General features: G+C 42.5%; 1 protein-coding gene across 3 annotated transcripts in view; it reads right to left on the bottom strand.

The window, feature by feature from the left end:
* Window positions 1-24396, bottom strand: part of LOC147617514 (cilia- and flagella-associated protein 58-like) — a 67876-nt gene that overhangs the window by 35242 nt on the left and 8238 nt on the right. For all 3 annotated transcript variants that reach the window (XR_015262234.1, XM_086775771.1, XM_086775770.1), the window contains one exon: window positions 23187-23385. Coding sequence is in view for 2 of the 3 variants with exons in the window: in XM_086775771.1 (XP_086631897.1) it covers window positions 23187-23385 (199 nt within the window). In the remaining variant the exon portion in view is untranslated. The remainder of the gene's footprint in view (window positions 1-23186; window positions 23386-24396) is intronic.

Consider the following 24396-nt stretch of genomic DNA (forward strand, 5'->3'; position numbering starts at 1 on the left):
GCCGACCTGGACTTGGCAGATACTCAGCCATGGCGATGTGCTTAGACTATCTACCTAATGGACTACTAGAGTCAGCTACTCACCTACCATAGGCTATTTTTGGCAACCTCTACCAAGGGGTACTACACACGTTCCTGGTGGAGAGCAGATATATATCACATCTTCATCATCAGTTTTGTATCACACCTTGGAGCACTTAGCCCTCTAGTCTTCTTCTGCAACAGCACTATTTTCCCTTACAGGTAGTCTAGCCCAGTGCACTCCCTATGTACCCCTTGGTTTCCCTTCAACCACTGTTCTAGACGCTGGTGTGTGCAGATAGTGGGCCTTCTTTGTACTCTTTGGGATTATATAGTGGATTATCTTGGCTTGGCTATTCTCATCTCTTGCTATTGTTCATGGTTGTTGCAGTTCATTGCTATTTCAGTACTTGTGTTGTTATGTTCATCATAGGCTTGTTCGCACTATGCACTAGCACTCGGTAGGAATTTGAGTAGTCCTGGGGCGAGTAGACTCCCCAGCTTGACATACTGTCATCTGAGAGAGAGTCTACCGTAAGTAGGAGACGTGGGCCACTCAGGTCAGCTACAAATCCCCAAAAGCCTTTGTTTTCATTGTCACAATCAAATGTGCCAGCATCAAAGTCCAAGGTTGCTTTTGGTGAAGGAATTCAAGAAGTAGAGTTGCCTTTCTTGCAATGAAATGGTAGTGAATATTGAGTATATTTAGACCTCCATGCATTTTGGGAATGCATACAAGTTCTTTTTTGAGCAATCTGACGGCCTTTCCAAAGCTTTGGACATGAAACTGTCAATGTCCTTATTTGACCAAGGCACAAGAGGCAAGTGGAACTGAACATAGGCCATGATGATGGATTGGACAATATGCAGCCGTACATGCAATGGCCATGTCGATAGTTTCCAATACTCAATCTTGTGATTCAACTTATCCATAACACATTGCCTTTCTTGTTTGAAAGATACTTTCCATCCGATAGGATATCCAAGATGTACTACTATCTGATCGGGAGGCAATATAAGTCATGGCCACAGAATAGAATGCTAGTCACATTCTTTAAGAGGCAACAACTTCAACTTAGTGAAATTAACCTTCAATCCAGTAGTTAATCCATATAGTTTTAATGCATCCATGATTGCATTGACAGCATGTTGTGGGTTCTTGGGAAAGAAGAAGGAATCATCTCCACATGCTTGACTCCTGTAATGTCAATACCATGTAGCCTCCCTTTTACAATCAAATTGTCCATGTACAAGAGCATTGGGTGAGTAGCTATCTCACTAGACATCCCTATCTCACGGATTGTTCAAGATTCCATGAAGCAGAGAGTTCATTTCCAATAATACATTGGGCTGTCCCTTCCTCATACAGCCAATATATGATATTCCTCATTTTTGGACCAAAACCCATTTTGCCCATCACTTGATCTATGAATTGCCATTGAATTGTGTCAAACGCCTTTTCAATATATATTTGTATTATGAGTACATCCTGATTTGTGTATTTAGCATATTCAATGCCAAATCGCGATGTAGGCATTTGCAATGTTATCCATGATTTGTCACCTAGTAGGCACAAAACCATATTGAGCATGGTGCAGCCCATCATGAAGGACATCTTTCAATCTGTTGACCAGCATTTTAGCAACTAGTTTAGGCATAAGGATTATAGGTCTCCAATCTGTCAGTTTCTCACATAGCTGTTTTTTAGGGAGCAACACACCAACCCTTGCTTCCAAGAGGTTGGAAGCAAACCAGAGTGATAACAACTTCATTTTTTAGTGAATCCAAATGCTCAAGAAAGAACTCTACTGTAAATCCATCCCAACCAGGAGATTTCCATTTCCCTAAACCATGCAGGGCAGCAAGCAATCTTCCTCTGTAAAAGACACTTCCATTTCCAAATACTCAAGAAAGAACTCTATTGTAAATCCATCCCAACCAGGAGATTTCCATTTCCCTAAACCATGCAGGGCAGCAAGCAATCTTCCTCTGTAAAAGACACTTCCATTTCCATTGCTTTCTGAGGTGTAACAATTTGGTTAACATGTTGCTCCAAAAGAACGCAGCACGCATGCAGGGTTTGCTATGATGGCTGTGTAGGGGCAACAAAAAGGGTAGTAAAATGTTTAATACTACTGTCTCTAGTTGAAGTTTATTTTGAGTCCACTTTCCATTGTGCTTTTTGAGTCTATGAATAGACTAACTCTGCCTGGAAGTATGCAAATTATTGAAGAAGGTCCTTGAAGAGCAAACTTTATCCTTGAGAGTTTGTCTTGTCCTAATTTGCCATTTTTGAAGTTTCCATGCATCATTGCGTTTCAGACAATTTTGGGATCATCTTGCTCTTGAGCATCCAATCTCCTCTACTGACTATACTCCATCAATAATTGTATTGTTGGTTTTGCATTCAATACATCTTGCCTTTCCATGTTCATATACCATTTCCCATATTTTTGAATAACATCCTGGAATCTGATTGCAAATCTGTACTATGCCAGATCTACGTCTATCTGCATATGCAGCTTTACATGTTGAATTTCAAGCTCCACTAAAACTTTGAATTGCTGATGTGTCAGGTAGTTGTTATTGACTGTAAGCAATTTCTTGTGAGGCAAAGGTACATCATACGTAGTCATTCCAAAATATAAAGTCATTCATAAAGGGAAATGATCTGAAGTTTGCATAGAGAAGTCTATGGACATAGTGCAAGTAAAGGCATCAAACTGATATGCATTTAGCATATACCATCGATCCAATCTAGCCCAAAAGTCATTGACTACATTGTGGAAGGTATATCCTTTTTGGGTAGGCATTAAATGCTTCCACACGTCACGCGCTTTCATGCTTCAAACCACATTTTGCCGTGCCCTTTTGTCAAAAGCAATCATGTGTGATCTGTGAGAGCTATTGTCTTCATAGTCTGGTGAATTATTGAAGTCACCACATAAAAAAGCATTTGTGACCTATGGATATGCTTGCAATTGTTGCCACATTTGAGCTTGGATTGTAGATGTTTGCGAAGAATATACAGTTGCAAACTCAAATATTTCACCATTCACCATACATTGAATGATCATCCATCTGCCTTGAGGATTATTATAGGCCAGTTGAGGCTGTAGTTCATGCCTAACCAATATGATAACACCAAAAAAAGCATGATTACCAGCATAAAAGACATGGAAACCCGTAAAGCAACCTTCCTTCCCAGCACAGGAATGCTGGTTGTGTTAACTTTGATTTTGCCTTTGTCCATGTTAACATTTGGAGCCTGTTATACATTTTTCCCCTTTTGGGGTTGCACTATTCCAACCGGAGTGTTCTCATTCGATTGCATTGCAGCAACTGGTGGTTGTAATAGCATAGTCGGACACTCTGATTGCATATGACCAAATTTTCCACAAGTGAAGCAAGAGCTAGCAAATCCTTCCCATTTAAGTTTAAAAAAGACATCCTAGGAGGGCACACCGATCATCTCCACATCAAAGGCAACATCTGGCATTGTGGGTTTATCAGTATCCCACATTATGCAAAACTTATTGACATTTCCATTCGAGCGTAGGGGGCATACAACTTTGCCCAATGCTTCTACCAAAAAATGGTAGTGCAACCCGGCTATAAAGTGGGAGGTCAACTACCTCCACCCATATAGGGCACTTGTGCCTTATGAGACTTTGATAGTCCTTGGTTGGTGGGCCAAGGGTAAACATGCACTAGTTGCTGACCATAAAACAAAGGCGATTATTCCAATAGTGTTTGCTTGTATTGCAGATCTGTGAATATCACTTCAAAAAAGCCACAGTCAGCTTTAAGCACACTGGCTACAAAACAGCCCCCCAAGCAATGCTTTAAGCCACTGTGCCAAATTCATCATAGGATTAAGCATTACATGTTGAGGAACTTTGGCATAGAATTGAGGCACAGGAGTTTCCCAAACTTTTTTGATTTCAATAAAACCTTCGTGGAGAGTGTCAACAAACGGCTGCAATTTAGGATTGACATAGTATAAAGGGCAAGCATCTGAATCTCCAATAAGCACTAGTCACACAAGGAGAAGCAAGCGCACAACAAAGTGCAGGTTAAACAAGAGCTCAAACCCTGAAACAGAGGAGCTGAAACCGAAAAATGCAGGTACATAAACCCCTAAAACGCAAGTACAAAAACCCTAAAACACAACCAAAAAGTGTAGGTCGTTTTTTTGCTGAAACAATGAAACACAGGAGCTGAAACCCTAAAACGCAGGTACAGAAACCCTCACACGCGCACGCACACGCACACGCACACACACACACACATATATATATACATATATACTTTTTTTTTCGTGAAACCACTGTTTATAGTAAATAGTAAACTGTACAGTCATAGTTACCTGAAGCGGGTGGAACTATGAGAACAAACTAGAAAAACTGGGAAAATTCTTCAAACTGCTGGAGAGACAGCTCGTCAAGATCATAGCAATCTCGAAGAGATTCGAATAGGGCAGCATGGAAATAGGGGAAGGGAGGAACAACATCACCAGAAAAGTGCAGATGATTTCTGGTGGAGTAGATGATACAAAAAGCCTAGACGCGCACCCATACGAAGGAATCGTCATACCCCGGTAAAGTTGGGTATGACGAAGGAATCGTCATACCCTAATGAAGTTGGGGACAATCTGCCAAAAATCCAAAAAAGGTGCCCAAAGCGGTGTCGAGGGAATCTATACAGCAGCAGTGCTATCAAATGTTGAAGAAAATCGCGGGATTGCAAGCACCTCCACAACAAGTGAGGTACGGTCTCGGGCATAAGGCGTATTGCTCTAGCTTTATACACACACACACACACACATATATAAACACACTGTTTTTTTAGTGAAAAGAAGGCTTCTATTATCGAAAAATATTACTAGGAGTTAACCCAAGGTGGGATTAACTCAAAAGCATTGGAAAAACAACTCAAACTGAGCAAAAGAAATCTACTCCATTCAAATACTGTCATGGAGCGACTCTCTATGATGCTCTTTGAAAAAGGGATAAAGATAAAAGTCTGGCTGATTGAACATGGTAGCATTGCGCATTTGCCATATTGTCCAAAGTGCCCAAAATCTAACCCAAGAAAAGAACATAGCGGTATCCTGTAATCCCAGATTGCCCACACCAAAAAGCCAAAAGTACTTGGAGCATCCTCTACGAGGTAAACAAGCAGTCCGATCATTAGCTAGACGTGCGAAGAACTGTGTGGAATAAGTACAATGCCATAACAGATGTGGCACAGTCTCAATGTGACTACGACATCTACAAAATCTATCAGATGTAATACCATGTTTCATAAGAATATTAGAAACCGGCAACGTTCCAGTCAAACATCTCCACAGAAACAATCTTTGTTTGAGTGGAAGACCATTTTTCCATATACATTGCAGGCGTTTCTTCTACCAACTTTGAGGTTTATTCAAAACCCATAAATGATTTGCATGCTCCTGTATCCATGGCCATGGAAGTAAATGGCAGTACATGGAGCTTGTGGTAATTGTATGCAATCGTGATCGGCTTCCATCAAGACGTTGGAAAGCCCTATCATGAATTCTATTATGTGGATCTAAAGGGGTCACTGGTTCGATAGGATGCATCATATCTCTGAGCTTTCTCCATAGTGGCCTATGATGCATACCAAGCGCATATCTTCTAGAAGCCTACAGAAAAGAAAGCACCATGCCATTGTCATCCAGTACATCTTCATTTGATTTATGGCAAATCTTGCAAGGGAATATGGTTTTCGAGCCTACCATACCATGAAATAGTGGACATTATATACTTCTAGTACTTCAACATGCGGTTGATATATGAGCAGCTTGCAATCCAACCTTCAAATTTCCCAACTATCACATCCCAACCAGTGGGAATCCAGTTACCATATGAAGAAGTAGACATGGTCACTGGTGGTCATCAAGGCTGACATCATTATTGTCCAGGGCTGTTTTTCTTCCAAAAATGTTGGAATCAGGGTTGCCTTTTTGGCCAACACATGGAAATGTAGATTCATGACATTAAGACCTCCATATGAAATAGGCGAACATCTATACTGATATTTGAGGAGCCTCAAGCCTTTCTTAATGGGCTTTTTCTCCAAAATAGCTCCACCCACCCACCCACACTCACATTTTTTTTTTTGGGTGTAAGCCACACACACACACACACACACACTTTTTTTAAAGTAATTCTTATATTACCAATGGGAATCCTCATTCTGAAGTGAAAACCCACAGACAAAACATCATATGATACAACTGAGGCCCCTTTGTAGGGGCCAAGGATGTGACTGCCTAGAAGCAGTGTAAGATGGCCATGTATTGCTGGTCGTCTATTTGTTGCAAGTTTCGGCAGTAATGTAGAGATTGTCTCAACAAGTGTCGGAAGTAGGCATATTGATCAAGAGGAATGTGTCCATAATGCATCTGATTTCTATTTTGCCATATTGTCCACAGTGCCCAAAAAGTAGTACACACGAAGAATACCCGAAGGTGGTATATCGTTGTGGAATCAGAGCAAAAACTAGAATGTCTTCCCAAATTGAGCTCTCGGGAATCGCATACGAAGATGCCCCGACAGTCTGTCCAAGAGGGCACGTGAGAAATCACAATACCATAGCAAATGGGGCATTGTCTCATCACGTAGCATGCAATGGTGATATCTTGCCACAACGATGTGCCTCTTTTCCAAGAATACACTGACAGGCAAAACTCCCACAATGCATCTCCAAAGGAACATTCTTTCTTTCAGAGGCAAACCATTTTTCCATATGCTCCTCAAACAACCACCCCACCATCTATTAGTTTTGTGCATTGTCCAAAGTGCATTAGCATGATCTGCGATCCAAGGAGGAGAAACAAGTTTGATATAGACCGTTTTAGCTGTTAGTTCATGTAACCCTGTAGCTTGTGGTGGAACGGCCAATCCTTCAAATGCTCCTCATGATTCAGCAGAGGCACTTGCTGAAGAGGTGGTAGAGGGTGCGTATGATATGCCATAGAGGCCTGTAGTGCATGCCTAACCCATACCTCCGGCGTGCTACTGGGAAAGAGATAACATAGCCTTCATCATTAACCACATCCGCCACGAAACGTACACCCTCTTGTGACAGGAAGAAAGCTTTGCATGACTCAAGAAAGCCTAACGGAGCACGAAGCAGCCTACTCCAATGTATGCTTTCCAACCGCATGGTGTTTTCAACCTCGGGTGGTCTTCCATGCCATTCTAGTTTCTTTGTCAGTAATTTCCAGTCCATGAGTAGCCAAGAGCTGTAGGGGCAGCCTGGAATTTTCCCTCTAAAGTGCCTAAAAACCACCTCCTCTCAATGGTTGAGATCACCTTACATATTGGGGTGATTCTATTCTATTCTGGCTTATAGCCGTGATTGTTGTGTGCCTTTTTTCATACTTAAAAGAAATCTTTCTTGGGAAAAAAAAAAAACCACCTTGTGGTCCATGCACCGAATGTGGCGGACGCGGACTACAAAGTGGTGCACATGGCTGCTAACATATATGCCCATGGCTGTTTTTGAGCCACGAAATCAGCAAGCAGAGTGGCTTTCCTCGCAATAACATGAGTACAAATATCGAGAATGTTGACGCCCCCATAATTTCTTGGCGTCCTTTCTCAGCAATCGAGGCCTTAAGTATTGCTTAGTTTTCCAAAGTACCTCTAGTATAGCAGACATGTACTCATCCAAGTGCTTCTTTGGCCAAGAAAGCAACGACAAGAAGAATTGTCTGTATGCAATGAGAATGGATTGCACAATACAAAGTCTAATATGTAAAGGCCATGTGGCCAACTTCCAGTACTACAATTTAGCATTTATTCTTTGTAGAACCCAATCAGCCTGAAGTTTGAACGACGTGTGCCATGCAAGCGGGTAACCCAAATGTCCAACCAAATTATTAGGAGGAACAAAATCCCCTAGCCACAAGACATTGTGCCAAGCTTGTGGCTTGAGAGGGATAAGCTTGGATTTACGGAAATTAATTCGCAGGCCTGCAGCTGTACCAAACATATCCAAGGCATCCATTACAACTCGGAGATCATGTGGATCATCTCGTGGCATGAAGAAGGAATCATCTGCATAAGCCTGTGCCAAAAAATGCTTGCCAGATGGCAATTGAAGACTACGAAGCGCGCCTTGCTGAGTAAGATGATCCATGTGTAGATGCAGAGGATGAGTTGCTATGGCATATAACAAGACACTCAAAGGGCATCCTTGTCGCACTGACTCACCCGAAGACCACGAGTTAGAGAGTTCACCATCAAGAATACATGATGCCTTACTGCCCTGATACAACCAAAACACAAGATTGGACATCTTAGTTCCGAACACCCCATCTTGCACATGGTCTCTGCAATAAAGTCCCATTGCACTGTGTCAAAGGCCTTCTCTATGTCTACTTGCAAAATAAGCACATCTTGTTTTGTATATTTTGCATATTCAACCCCAATGTAGGCATTTCAATGTTATTTGTTATATGTCTGCGCATGGGACAAAACCATATTGCGCCTGGTGCAAGCCTGCATAAAGTACCCCTTTCACCATGTTGACCAACATTTTGGTGACCAATTTGTATATGACGGGCATTAGGGTTATTGGCCGGCCGAAGGTCTCACACAGGCTCTTTTTTGGGAGAAGTTTTACAAGCCCTTCTTTCCATGAACTGGGCATTATCCAAGTCTGCCAAGCATCATTAATCATGAAAAGCAACGCATGTTCGAGGTCATTCAATAAGTGCAAGAAGAATTCCATAGTTGAACTATCCCAACCTGGAGATTTCCAAGTGCCCAATTGTTTTATTGCCTCTTGCAATTCTCCCTCCATGAAGCCTTGTTCCATAGAGAGTGCCTCTTCCTGTCATACTATGCATGATACATGAGAGAGCAACTGATACTTGGCTGCTCAAACTTGTATATTTGCAAGACCTGTAGTAGCAAAGACATGCGCATAGTGGGACACACATTCATCAGCCAATTGTGAACATGTCCAAGCTTGCATCGAGGTCTTGACGCGCTTAATGGTGTCTTTTTGCCGTTCAAAGTGTAAGCTTTTGAAGAAATCCTTGGAAGAGCATCCCTTATCCTTGAATGGCCATTGGCTTTGACTTGCCATTTTTCTAGCTTACGTCTGTCATTTTCGGCAAGAACGTGTTTTGTATTGTATAAATCCTCCTCTTCAAACACCAAAAGATTCCTCATGTAAGCAAGCTCCTCCAGAACCTTACAAGTTGCTTTTGCATCATGGACCCTCTGTTTTTCTTCATGCATTTACCAATGACCATAGTCTCTAATGATGAGTTGGATCCTCTGAACAAAACAATACCAAGCCACATCCGTACTTTCTAGCATTTGCAACTTTAGCGGTGTGATCACCTCTTTAACCAAGTTATGGAAAATGTCATGCGAGAGGTAACAGCTATTGATGAGAACGGACGATGGCGGTATAGAGCACGATCATCTAATTGCAGTCCAAAGTATAGCCCCATCCAGAGTGGTACATGGTACTTGAGTGATCCACCCAAAGTTTGCATATAAACTCATCATTCTGATCCGCATGTAATAACTGCCATCTATCTAGGTGGGTGCTATATCGAGAAAAAGCCTTGTGATGGAAAGTGAAGCCGGACACCCCAGGGTACTGAGTCCACAAATCAACAGCTTGCAAAGCGTTTAACATTTCATTCCAATGGAACCTCTCAGAAGCTATCATATGCGAATGTCCAGACGAGTTATCCCCTTGCCGAGAGGCATTGTTAAAATCCCCACACAAGAAAGCATTATGCAGCCAAGGGTAGTTACAAATCTCCATCCATAACATTGCTCTATTGGCCAAAGCGGTTGGCGCATGAAAATTCATACATCTCAGCATTTATCAGACATTGAACCACCAATCAGCAACCATCCGGGTCATTATGCGCTAAGAACGGTTGTAACTCGCGTCTGACCAACAAGGCAACTCCTGAATAGGCACCCAGGCCCACATAAAAGATGCCATAACCAGCAAAGTGACCTACTTGCCCTACGAACTCATTCTGATTATGTTCTTGCAAGCAAACTATATCTAGTTTCGTCATATTTACATAGCACCAATAATGCCTCCATTTATTTGCATCATGACGGCCATTGACATTGTACGTAAAGAATTTAAGAGAGACTACCATGAAAAATATGTACAAGAATTTAGATGACACGGCCTGCTCAGGCATCTGCCATTTGCATGCGTTCCCCATTATCATTATGTAACATATTCTCTTGCATTGCATCTTCATGTGACTGCATTAGCAATTCCATCTCTTGCACTTCCATAAGAGTCTGTGCTCTATATAGCTCCGCCATTTTCTCCCACTTCTTGCCCACAATATTATTTTGAAAATTTAACACAACTGTGTGCGAGGAGGAAGAATCCAAGACCCAGTTTCTTGCTGACAACAGTTGCCTAGGCTACGGCACTGGTCTCTTAGGTGTTTGCTAACCATCGTTTGCCGACTTTTCTTTTCCCTTTTCTTTGCTCTTTTTGCACAGCTTGCAAATATGACACATATGCATTTGCAATAGATGAGGCTGCTTTTTTTGCCTTATCGATTTGCCCGCCTGCGAGGAGGTGCTTGAACTTTCACATTGGCGTTTGGTGTGTCGATTGTGGGACCACAGTAGACGGTGGAGGATGCAACACTGTGGGACATTGAGTGGCCACATGACCAAATTTACCACACGTGTAACATGCACCAGCAAATACACCCCATTTCAACTCATAGTATGCTTTGCCCATATGAACCTCGTCTACTTCCACTACAATGGACGAAGGCATGGGTTGAGTCATGTCCCAAAGTATACAAAACTTGAGGTGGGCATTTGACTGTTCCAAGAGAAGCAGCAAGCCCGGGCAAATCCTCTCACATGTAATTGGGGAAGTTTACTACTTCCACCTAGACTGGGCATCTATGTTTGATGAGTCCTTGATAGTCTTTAGTGTGTGTCCATGGTAAGATATGCACCATTTGATTTCCAAAGTACAATGGCGATTTTTCCAGCACTAGTAGCTTACACTGATTTTTGATGAGCAACACTTCATCAAATCCTCTATCTACGTAATACACTCCCTCCACGTAATTGCGACCCAGTAAAACCTGAAGCCATTGTGCAATATTACTTGCCGTGGGCATTCTACCCAAGAAGAACACTATGATTGCATTTTGCAAGTATTTTCTGATTGGCAACACCACACAAGGCAGCTTGAGCTTGTATTTGAGAATAGGTACAGGCTTATCCCAGAGCACGAGGTGGAACAGGAGGAAGTTAGCTAAGGAACCGCTGCACAGTGACGATGACGGCGGTGCACAGTGACGAAGGCGGTGGCACAGAGGCGAAGGCAGCAATGCACAGTCGGTGGCAAATCTTTACGCTGCGCAGTGACGACGACGGCGGTGCACAGTGACGAAGGAGGTGGCACAGAGATGAAGGCAGTGATGCACAGTCGGTGGCAAAACTTTACGGCTCACCACACACACACACTTTTTTTAGTGAAATCACTAATTTAAATTAACTTAATGTAGAAACCCTACCACTCAGAGTGGATGGAAGCTAGAAACAATGGGAAAACACTTCTAAGATATGCAGAGAAATGTCTCTTATATGATAGGCATCATATAGAGAGGTATGCAGAGAATGCCTGAAAAATGCATACGTATCTAAGGGGACATGCATGAAGATCTGATGATTTCTATCATGTCAGATAGTCCAGAAGGCAGTAAATCTGACCCAAGCAAAGAAAGGGGCATATGCGTCCAGTGATGAGGGGAACTTCCCAAAGAGCCAAAATTGCTTCAAGAAACGTTTCGATGGGAAATGAATCTACAGGCGTGCCGACAATGCCGCACTGAACTGCCTAGTAACCGAACACTACCATAATAGGTGTGAAACGGTCTCACTGCAGCAGGAGCAGCGCACACAGTGCGATGATGCAATACGTCATTTTACCAATGTGATCCCTACTGGTAACACCCCGAGGAGACATCTCCACATGAAAACTTTTTTCTTCAAACAAAGACCAATCTTCCATATACAGCGTAGGCACCGAGTCCACCATCTGAGAGGTTTATCAAGTCTCCAAAGCTGATTGGCATGTTGCTTTATCCACGATGGGGGAATCAATTTGGCATGGACTGCGAGAGTTGCTTCAACCCTTCCTGCCTGCCCCATGCTAGAGATGCAGAATCGTCTGGATGATTGGAAACTAGATCGGCAAGAGACGGGTTACATTGCCATTCCTATGAAGGAAATAACAGCAGCAGCAAAGGCCTATAGAATATTGATTCACACACACACACACATATATATCTATATGTGTGTGAATATTGATTCACACACACACACACATATATATCTATGAAGGAAATAACAGCAGCAGCAAAGGCCTATAGAATATTGATTCACACACACACACACATATATATCTATATATATACACACGTACTTCTTCTGTTTTGTAAAAACCAGTACTCTATTACCAAAAAACAATATACATGGGGAGGATATACTTCAAAGAGAAGTCATCCAATGAAGAAAGCTAAAAACAGTAGAAGAAGACTTCAAACTGTGGGATGTCAATAGCCTCCAGCTGGCGACAATCATGTAGGGACTGGCAAAGATTGGCACAAAAGAAAGCATAAGAATCCAGAGAAGGTTGTCGAAACATAGCATGATTCCGAGCCTTCCAAATAGCCCAATATCTCATCGAAATGATGAAAGTGTCAAATCCAGCCATACAAGATGGCACGCGCGCGCACACGCATGCACACATTTTTTTTTTGGCAATATTCAGTAGTGCAGTATATTTATATGCTCATAAATTCACATGATGGGAGGTCTCCGAAATGGAGAGTATCCCAAAGATCAGAAACATAAAAAGAAAAGCTCTATGTAAGAAGCATCCATATCACCCTCATGGCAGGCATCATATAAGGATTGCCGCAATGAGGCTCGGAAAGATTCATATGACTTGTGAATCTGCCGACCCAAGTATGCCAAATTATGCTCACTCCAGATTGTCCAAAGAGCCCAATATCTCACCCAAGAGAGAAATAGTGAGTATTGAGACAAAGACCTCATAAATCTGCCAGAAATGTTTCCCAAATCTGTGACTCAGAAAACGGAGCCGAAGATAATCTGAAATTCTCCTGAGGAGGATCCTAGAACACGGGCAGTGCCAAAGCAAATGAAGAACAGTCTCTGAAGGAGCCTGACATCTTAAACATGTGGATGGTGCAATGCGACGTTTAGCAAGTGTGACCCCCACTGACAATGTGCCTGTCATACATCTCCAAAGAAAAAGTCTTTGTTTCAATGGCATTTTACACTTCCATAACATCCCGAGATTCTTCCGCCACCATGAGAGGGGCTTCCTTATATGCCACAGAGAATTAGCATGTTGCTGAATCCATGGAGCAGGGTGAAGAAGCCTGTAAGCTTTGATGGAGGTTAAGGCGGGAAGAGGAACAGGATGAGTGCATGTAGCAGAGGGTTGCAATTGCCAATCCGTAAGCCTGTCTATGTCAGCCACAGGAGGAACAGGTAGAAAAGGATGTAATAAATCAGCAATTTTCTTCCATATAGACCTATGATGCATTCCCAATGCATAGGAAGCAGTGGCCTGAGGAAAAGATAAGACATAGCCCTGATCATCTAACAAATCATGTATGTATCTAATTCCCAATTTCATGAGATTGTATGCCCGAACAGGTTCCTGTAAAGCGAGTGGAATGTCAAAGATGGCACTCCAATGAATACTTTCTTTCCTCATTGAGTTTGTCCTCGAGCAATTATCAGGAGCCCATTTGACCTTAGAAAGTACTTGTTTCCAGTCAAGTATCAGAGCAGTAGAGAAAGGACAGCCAGCTATCTTCCCTACAAATCTTCCAATGACAACCTCCCAATGATCAGTAATCCAATGACCATAAGCACAAGTCCTCATGTTGACACACATGGATGCTAGCATACAAGTCCATGGCTGTTGTTGGCGGAAAAAAGTATGCAGCATAGTCGCCTTCCTTGCAAGTACATGATATCTTATATTGAGGACATTAAGTCCACCATGCATCCTAGGAGAGCACACCATTTCCATCTTCATCAGTCTCAATGCTTTCACAATAGTTTTTGTCCTCCATAACATCTCCATAGCTTGAGACATAAAGGCTGAAATATCCCTGGAGGACCAATGCAGCAAAGGCAAATAGAACTGGACATAGGACATTACAATGGACTGTACTATTCTGAGCCTGACATGAAGAGGCCAAGTAGAAATCTTCCAGTATTCCAGTTTATGTTGAAGTCTTTGGAAGATCCATTTTAGCTGCTGCTTCCTGGTGATATACCATCCTATGGGATATCCCAAATGCCTGACTACATCTTTGGAATGCACCACCTGACCCGGCCAAAGAATAGAATGCCAGTCACATTGTTTCACGGAAAGTAATTTAGATTTGTCAAAATTGACATGCATACAATGAAAGAGTGGTCATAAGCATTTGAACTTCCCGGGAAGAATTCTGTGGCATAAAGAAGGAATCATCAGCATATGCGTGTGCCAGATAAGATGCAGCCCCAGGGATTTTAAGACCAGTCATCTGTCCTGTGTTTGTAAGATGATCAAGATACATTAAAAGGGGATGGGTCGCAATGGCATAGAAGAGAGCACTAAGAGGACAGCCCTGTCTAACTGATCGACCCAATGTCCATGACCGAGACAGATGACCCCCAAGAATGCACTGAGAAGTAGAGCCAGAATAAAGCCAGTAAACTGCATTTGCCATCTTGGGACCAAAGCCCAACTTGGTCATGATTTGAGAGATAAAATCCCATTGAACAGTGTCAAATGCCTTAGCAATATCCACCTGCAATATAAGCACATCTTGATGCGAATACTTAGCATATTCAATTGCAGTCAAGGCATTGGAAATATTGTCATGGATTTGTCTTCGCGGCACAAACCCATACTGTGATGAGGATGAAGTCCCGCATCCAGTATCCTGTGAAGCCTATGCACAATCATTTTGGTAATGAGTTTGTAAACTACAGGCATCAAAGTAATAGACCTCCAATCTGACATATGGTCACACAGATGTTTTTTGGGCACAAGTTTGACTATGCCATGCTTCCAAGAGTGCGGCAACTGATTTTCTTGCCAAGCAACATTGATCATTTGCAAGAGGACTTCTTTCAAATCATCCCAAAAAGAAATATAAAATTCCACCGTAAGGCCATCCCACCCAGGGGACTTATGTTTGCTGAGGTGGAACAATGCATTATCAAGTTCTGTGTCAGTAAAAGGTCTCTCCAAGGTAAGAGCATCATCCATTTCCACTATTTCAGAAACATATTGGAGAAATTCAGTCCTAGCCTCAGTCATTTGATTTGATGGGAAACTAGGAGCGGAGAATAATTTCTGGAAATAATTCTGGCATTCATCTTGGAGATCAGAGAAAGAGTGCGTCCAAGAGCCATCTAGCTTCCTTATCCTTAGGCACGAGTTTTTCTTTCGAGTAGCATGCAAGCCCTGAAAAAAGGCTTTTGATGAGCAGCCCTTATCCATGAGGGGCTTCATTCTTGCCCTAATCTGCCATTTGTGCAATTTCCTCTGATCATTAACAGTCAATTTAAACTGAGCAAGTGAAAGGGAATCCTTTTGTGAATCAGAGAGAGGCCTTGACTGAGAAAATTCAGTCAATTGTTGTGCTGTCCTTTTTGCCCATTTAACCTCATTCCTCCATTCAGTCATATGCCAGTTGCCATACTCCCTAATGACATTTTGCATACGAGAGACAAAGCTGTCCCAAGCATAATTCATGTCCTCCTGGGCATGCAAAGGCAAGGGATGAATTGCAAGTCTGATCATTTGCTGGAAATAGTGATGTCGGAAATAAGCTTGATTAACATGCAATAATCTACTGGAGAGGGGTGGCAAATCATCCAGAGGCATGCCAAGCTGCAAATTCATCCACAATGGGGCATGATCTGACAAGCCCAATGAGAAATCTATAAGGAGATGAGGGCTAAAATCTGCAAATTGTTGAGGGTAAAACAAATACCATCTGTCAAGCCTTGCCCAGTATGTGGTAAGTGCATTATGATGAAAAGTATATCGAGGCACTGACCCTTGGAGAAGCACACGCATGCACACACACACACACACACACACACACATAGACACACACTCTTCTTCTTTTTTAGTGAAACCACTATCTCATTAAGAAAGAAGAGAATATACATTCATAGCTGTCCTAGATGAGCACAGCTACTACTTAGATAAAAAACAAGGAAAAAACACTTCTAATTGTTGGAATGTTAGTCCCCCGATTTGATGAGATCTCGGAAGTTGCATATCAAAGTGCCAATCTTGGATTCTGAGTGATTTCTCAAGCATTGGGACTGGCTCAAAGAGCTGCAGTATTTCCGAAACGAGTCTCCAGATTGGCATGTGGTGCATTCCTAAATTGCATTGTCTGATTACACGTGGAAAGGTAAGAACATAACCATTTTCATCCACAACATCGCATACGTGACAAATTCCCAATGTAGAAAAAGTGTAGGCTTTTCTTGGTTGAGACAAAGCAAGCGGTGGATCAAACACCCTGCTCCAATGAATACTCTGTAAAAGAAGTGAGTTTCCTTGATTTGGAGGTCTACCTGACCATTGCAAGTGACACAATATAGCTTGCCAATCTCGAATGAGAGCAGTTGAATATGGAGAGCCTGAAATATAACCATGAAAATCCCCAAACATTATTGATGATCCAATGACCATATGCGTTTGTTTACATGTTAGTGCAAAGAGTGTGAATCCAATTCTAGGATTAACAAGAGCTACCGCCATTATCTTACATCAAGGAGTCATGGTAGATACACCAACGGGTCATACATTCAAGATATGAAGCAATAGTGTCCAAAGCTACAACTTGGACGGGCGCCCGTAATGGTGTGACAGAGTATTTATGGCAATTCCCGCTTCAAGAGCGTGTGGTAGCAAGATAGGATGAAGTCCTAAGTGATGTACTTCATGGATATATTATAAGAGTAGTCATTGTAATAGCATTAGGCCTCTTATGAGCCTAAAGTACCCGGCCGACCATAGTTTAAGTGAGTGTGAACACTTATGGCCATGTATATATAAGTGAATTTCTCTCATAATACAACATACTCTCCCATTGTGCAATTGAGTCTTGCTCTTGCTCATCCTCTTGCTAATCTCTCTTCCTAATGCATGCTAGTGAGTGTGTGAGTGAAGTGAGGTGAGAGGAGGGACAAGGACCCGTAGTGCAATGCGGCGGTGTGACAACGCTCACGGGAGACACGGTGGAATTGCTTCTCAAGGAGTTGTAGAGCTTGGAGACCTCAAGGGTTACGAGCTCGGCCATTGGAAAGATCCTCACGACTGTTGCGGTTTACCGGTAAGCTCTTTTTGGATGTGTTTCAATGAGGGTTAGGGTGAGCCATAACACGAGCTTCCAACATGGGTGCCCGTGGCTTGTTTGACTTGCTCTATAAATGCAGGTAGAAGAGTGGCTTTTCTTGCCAGTATATGATAATGAATGTTAAGGACATTTAGCCCACCATGCAATTTGGGCAAACAAATAAGGTCTTGCCTTAACAAACATAACCCTTTTCTATCTGCCTTGGTTTTCCACAAGCATTCCATTGCGTTAAACATGAAATTATCAATGTGTTTGCTCAACCAAGGTAAGAGCGGAAGATAGAACTGAACATATGCCATCCATTGAGTTTCATCTTTCAAAGACAATTCCCAACCAATGGGATAACCAAGATTCCTGATTATCTCTTTATGTGGGATGATCTGACCCAACCACCAAAGCTAATGCCAATCATATTCTTTGAAAGGGAGAAACTTTGATTTTTGAAAATTTACATGTAATCCTGCAGCCAAACCATAGAGGAATAGTGCTTTCATAAGAGTTTTTACATCAGCCTCTATATTCTTGGGAAAAAAGAAAGAATCGTCAGAATATGCTTGTGCCACAAATTGTGTACCACAAGCCATGAGAGACCATGTAGCTGTCCGTCTCTTGTCAATTTGTCCATGTAAAGGAGCATTGGGTGAGTCGCAATGGCATACAAAAGTGCTCTAAGCGGACAACCCTCGCAAACAGATTTCCCAAGATACCATGAGGCTGAAAGTTCTCCATCCAAAATGCATTTAGTTGATCCCTCTTGATAAAGCCAAAAGATGACATTTTTCATTTTAGGCCCAAATCCCATTCTATCCATCACATTGTCATGTGCATCATAGATGCCATGGACATTCTCAGGGCTAGATCCAGAAGAGGCACAGCCAGATAAAGAGTAGAACCAAGATGAAAGAGTACAGAGCACTTGTGGCAATGTAGAAACTGGAGACCGGCGTGGAGAACAAGCTGAAGATCAAAAGTGTGTCGGCTGTAGGACATTGGTGCTGGCTGCACAGAAAGGACTGTCGGCTGCTCATAGAGGTGGTCGGCTGAACCAGCAAACAGGGGCAGCAGCAGGCGCGTCAAGATCAAGGAGGAGGACCAAGTCGGCTGAGTTTAATAAGCATTTAATGCATTTAATACTGGCCGACCAGCAGTCGGCCAGTCTACCCTTTGTCCAAGGGACCTATAAAAAGGCCCAAGTACTCATTGTGTTAGCCATTCACTCCCACTAGGGGTTTGGATCATTAGAGGTCCCATAGGGGACAGATTTTGGTGTTAACCACCTTTTTATGAAGGCAGCCTAGGGCTGTGTGTAAGAGTACCTTTTTGTACCATAGAATATACTGAATTTCCAGTACCTCTCTCTCTCTCTCTACTCTCTCTCTATACCTGCGTTTTTGCATCAGATGGTTTTCAAGAGTGTTTAGGGCTGAAAGAAGACTCCCAGAGCTTCCGCGTGTTACATTGGTATCAGAGCATCAGGCTCAGCCAAGCTAAACACTGAATCAGTCCCATATGATGGTGTAGAAGTCCAAGGTACAGGAAAGTACACGGATTCAAAGCCCAAGGCGAGGAGCGCAGAATCGGGAAGAACTCCCAGGAGGTTTGTTGGTGGTGTTTCATAGTGCCGGAGGGGATGGCAGTTCCGTGAGCCAGATAGGTTCTCAAGTAACGGTCCCAAGGGAGGTTGATCCTCCAAGGGTGATGTGAGAGTGCCAGACTCAGTTCCAGGAAAGAAGACCAAGACGGTGTTCAGAGTCAGGGCAGGAATGGATGGTGGACTAGAGGAACCAGATGCATAGATCTTCATCAGAGACAGAGTGGTTTGGAGAACAAACCGGGTTTTCAGAGAAAAAGGGTTGCCAGGACTGGATGATGACAGAGGGACTTCGGGACAGGATTGGGATGATGACAGTCATCCAAGAGCAGGTTGGAATCCCGTCATCAAGTTTAGCAAAGGGGGATGTCATGTGCATCATAGATGCCATGGACATTCTCAGGGCTAGATCCAGAAGAGGCAGCCAGATAAAGAGTAGAACCAAGATGAAAGAGTACAGAGCACTTGTGGCAGTGTAGACTGGAGACCGGCGTGAAGAACAAGCTGAAGATCAAAAGTGTGTCGGCTGTAGGACATTGGTGCTGGCTGCACAGAAAGGACTGTCGGCTGCTCATAGAGGTGGTCGGCTAAACCAGCAAACAGGGGCAGCAGCAGCAGGCGCATCAAGATCAAGGAGGAGGACCAAGTCGGCTGAGTTTAATAAGCATTTAATGCATTTAATATTGGCCGACCAGCAGTCGGCCAGTCTACCCTTTGTCCAAGGGACCTATAAAAAGGCCCAAGTACTCATTGTGTTAGCCATTCACTCCCACTAGGGGTTTGGATCATTAGAGGTCCTATAGGGGATAGATTTTGGTGTTAACCACCTTTTTATGAAGGCAGCCTAGGGCTGTGTGTAAGAGTACCTTTTTGTACCATAGAATATACTGAATTTCCAGTACCTCTCTCTCTCTCTACTCTCTCTCTATACCCGCATTTTTGCATCAGATGGTTTTCAAGAGTGTTTAGGGCTAAAAGAAGACTCCCAGAGCTTCCGCGTGTTACACACATGAGCTATGAACACCCATTGTACTGTATCAAAAGCCTTAGCTATGTCCACTTGCATGATAAGAATATCCTGATCCATATACTTGGCATAATCAATGCCAATATACACATTTGCTATATTGTCGGTGATTTGTCTTCGAGAGACAAATTCGTACTATGCAGGATGCAAACCTACATGTAAGACACCTTTTATTCTATTAACAAGCATCTTGGTAACCAATTTATATATGACTGGCATTAAAGAGATATGACACCAATTTGATATGACTTCACAAAGCTGTTTTTTGGGCATTAAAGCATCTTGGTAACCAATTTATATATGACTGGCATTAAAGAGATATGACACCAATTTGATATGACTTCACAAAGCTGTTTTTTGGGCAGTAATTTCAGCAAAGCTTCTTTCCGTGAAGAAGGCAAGCATCCAACATTCTAGCAATGACTTACCATAAGCAAAATTGGTGATCTCAAAATATCCCAGAACATCTGGAAGAACTCCACTGTCAAACCATCCCAGCCTGGAGACTTCCATTTATCTAGGCCTTTCAAGCATCATCTAGTTCTACATCTGTGAAGGGCTCATCCATAATGTCAGCCTCTTGGCGTGTAATGATGGGCATAAACCTGACGTAAGAAACGCTCTCGTGCATCAAGAGCCTCTCTTGAAAGCGAGAGAGGGGCAACGAAAATGCGAGAAAAGTAATCATGGCAAACCTCAGCAAGCTGTGTTTTTGTGCATGTCCAGGTACCATCTGTTCTTTAACTCTTGTAATGCATTGTTTTTGCCTGAAGGCATGGAGACCTTTGAAAAAAGATTTTGACAAGCAGCCTTTATCAAGCAATGGCTTTTGCCTCGCCCTAGTTTGCCATTTACTAAGCTTACGTTCATCATCACGACGAAGAAAAATTTCAGCTTGTGTTAAACTCATCATTATTCAGCTCTCTAGAATGACTGATTTCAGTGTACTTTTGTATTGCCAATTTTGCTTGTTCGACTTGTCTTCTGTTCTCTCCCGTATACCACCTTCCATAGTCTTGTATCACAGCTTGCATTCGCCGCACAAAGCTGAACTAAGCAAAATCTATATATACACACACACACACGCACATATATATATATACACACACACTTCTTCTTTTTTTGTAACACGGTATATTACTAGTGGGAAATCTCCAAGTGGAGGGGAAAAATCCCACAATCAGAATACAAGAACCACAAGGGAAGTTACAAACGCAACTATCCAAGTACAAGACAGCTAAAGTTCAACAACAGTCAAAGAACACTTGTAGCTGATGCAAGGGAAGATCTCCAAGGTCAAAAGAATCCTAAAGAGATAAAAGAAGAGATCTCCCAAAGAAAATAAAGCAGGGAATATCTTGTGTGGCAAAGATTTGCTGATTTCTTGCATGATAGATGGACCAGAGGGCCCAAAATCTAGTCCATGCAATCAAGGAAGGAAAGTAGCATGCCATGCATATCAACCACATCATCTATGCTGTGCAATCCATGTGCATGAAGGAAATAAGATCTGTGAGGCTCTAAAGCGGCCAAAGGCTCTTGAAACACCCTGCTCCAATGAGTGTTTTCGAGGCGCAAGGAATTACCGATTGATTGCTGCCGCCCATTCCAATGTAGTTATTCTAGAATAACTTGCCAATCCTGAATCAACCCGATGACATATGGGCAACCTGGGATTCGTCCTCTAAACTTTCCAAAAACTATCTCTTTATAAGAAATAGACCAATGCGGCAATGCCCAAAAGCTGTGGTTTGCATGACTCTCACCAAGTGAGAAAGCATGATGGTCCAACGTTGTCCTTGACGTAGAAATTCCAATATAAGGGTGCTTTTTCGAGCAATAAGATGCAGATGAATATCAAGTATGTTGAGTCCACCATGCATCTTTGGAGTGCAAAACAATTCCTTTTTGAGAAGCCACACACTACACACACATATATATGTTGAGTCCACCATGCATCTTTGGAGTGCAAAACAATTCCTTTTTGAGAAGCCACACACACACACACACATATATATGTAATATATATATATATATATATATAGATACATACATACATACATGTATGTATGTATATGTAGACATGTACATACATACACGAACACACACACGCACACGCACACACGCACACACACACACACACACACACACACACACATATATATATATATATTACATACATACATACATATATATGTATGTATGTAAATAGGTATGTATGTATGTGCTTATTCAAGATTGGAAACAGACCCTCTCACACATGCATTGGTCTTGTAGGAATGCTGACACTGGAAACTCTCTGGCATTGGAAAGTACACACATTTTTGAGGAACCACTAGCATTATTGGAACCTTGAAAGGCTTATTTTCTATCCACCAAAGGTATTCGATATGTTCAGGATTATAGATGCAAATGGATAGATTCTCAGCTTTCCTCAAGCAAATCGTCAATTTGGGCATGCATGACAGACCAATACGGCAAGAGATTATGCGGATAATGTAAACTATACAACCTTTTCTACCCTTTAATACACAAAACAGGCTGATGGATTGGAAAGATGCGTGGTTATAAGCCTATTTCATTTGATTAGTTGACTGCAGCTAGAGCATATAAGCTGATTATTCCTCCCCCATGGATTGCTTATTATGCTAACCAGCTTTCGCAGATATCTATATCATTGCGATAGTGGAAAACATGCCTTAATAGAATTTGGAAAAATAAACTCCCTTTGAAACAAAGAGTCTTCTTGTGGAGATGCCTAGTTGGGGTGTTTCCTATGGGTATACTACTGGCATGTGTGTGTGTGTGTGTGTGTGTGTGTGTGTGTGTTTTAATGAAGTAGTGATTTCACAAAAAAAAAAGTGTGTGCGTACATACATATATATATAGGTGCCCACTTGCCCGGCAGCAAAGTGATAGCCACTTGGACAGGCAAGGACCCACAAAATGCTACAACATACAACGGTTTACTCTCATATCCATGACCTATTATTAACATCAAATGCCCCGACCAAAACTTTGAAAGAAAAATTATATTTGAAGGTGAATTGTTTTGGAGAATCCTACTGTATATTATCCTTGGCCTTTTCTTCCCTCTCCTGAGAAGCATCTACCATCTTCCATGCCTTGTCGATTTCTTTCTTTAGTGCAAGGATTGTCATTTGGTCTTCTTCATTTAGTTTTAGTGCATTTTGAACTTTCGCAGAATTTGCAAGGATTTCATTGTTGAGCTCGCGACATTTTTTTATGAGCCTTTTCTCACTTTCTACAATTAGAGACCAACAAGCACATTCAAAGAGATTAATATTTATGCATATCATAAATGTACATAAATGTTCAAAAATAATGTCATTTATGACTCATTAAATGTGATAAATTTACCCACTGTTTTATACATCACAACCTCCAAAAAATGAAGTCTTTGTAAAAGTATCCTTTTTCTTTTCCTAAACTAGCCTTAGGCCCAAGATCCTCCCATAGTTACCATTTTTCACCGCCTGTAGAGGCGTTTACTATCCACCCATAGGCAATGTCATTGAGGAAGCAACTTGGGGGGTTTTTGAACCTAGGACCTCATGGTCCTCGGCAAACACCTTCACCACTTGGGCTATCACCTCATTGGCTATAAAAGTTCTCCTTGGAGTCTATATTGAGAGCTTTTCGGCCGCCTTCGTGCATATCCATGTCCCCCAAAATCCTCCTCAACCAGCCTGCTTCACACAAAACAAAGCATGTTGTTGTCACGTGCATCCCACACTTGGATGCCACGTGGACATATCTCTACAGCAAGTGCAAGACCTAGAGTGATAAATTGGCCCCTTGTGAGCCCTAGTCCGCCGGGACAAGTTAACCAGGGTTCCACTCTCAGCATCCAGGGTCAAGTGTACGAGTCCTGTACATGGTCTTGGTCAGGTGTGCATGTCCCACACATGGAGCAGTGCCAATCCATACTGTGAGTCACCCTCTATAATGATGACATGGTGTTCCGGGCATTGATAGGCTTGCAGCTAGATGCAAGGGCGCCTAGGGAGCATATAGATGCATGTAGAAAAGCATGAACTGCAAGGGCACGGGTTTACCCAAGCTGTCCTACACTTGGGCCACTTTGGGGCAGCCCATGGGCCATGGCTTTGGCCCACACAAGCCCCACAGCATAGCCAGCCAGCCCTCATAGGGCATAGGCCTAGTTGGCCAGCCCTTGGAGGGCATGGGTTAGAGTCGGCCAGCCCCTAGGAGGCATAGAAGCAAGGCGGCCAAGCTTGCCCCCCGTCGGCTA

Source organism: Cibotium barometz, chromosome 36 (genome assembly GCF_041138505.1).
Source record: "Cibotium barometz isolate CiBa-2024 chromosome 36, ASM4113850v1, whole genome shotgun sequence".
NCBI lineage: Eukaryota > Viridiplantae > Streptophyta > Polypodiopsida > Cyatheales > Cibotiaceae > Cibotium > Cibotium barometz.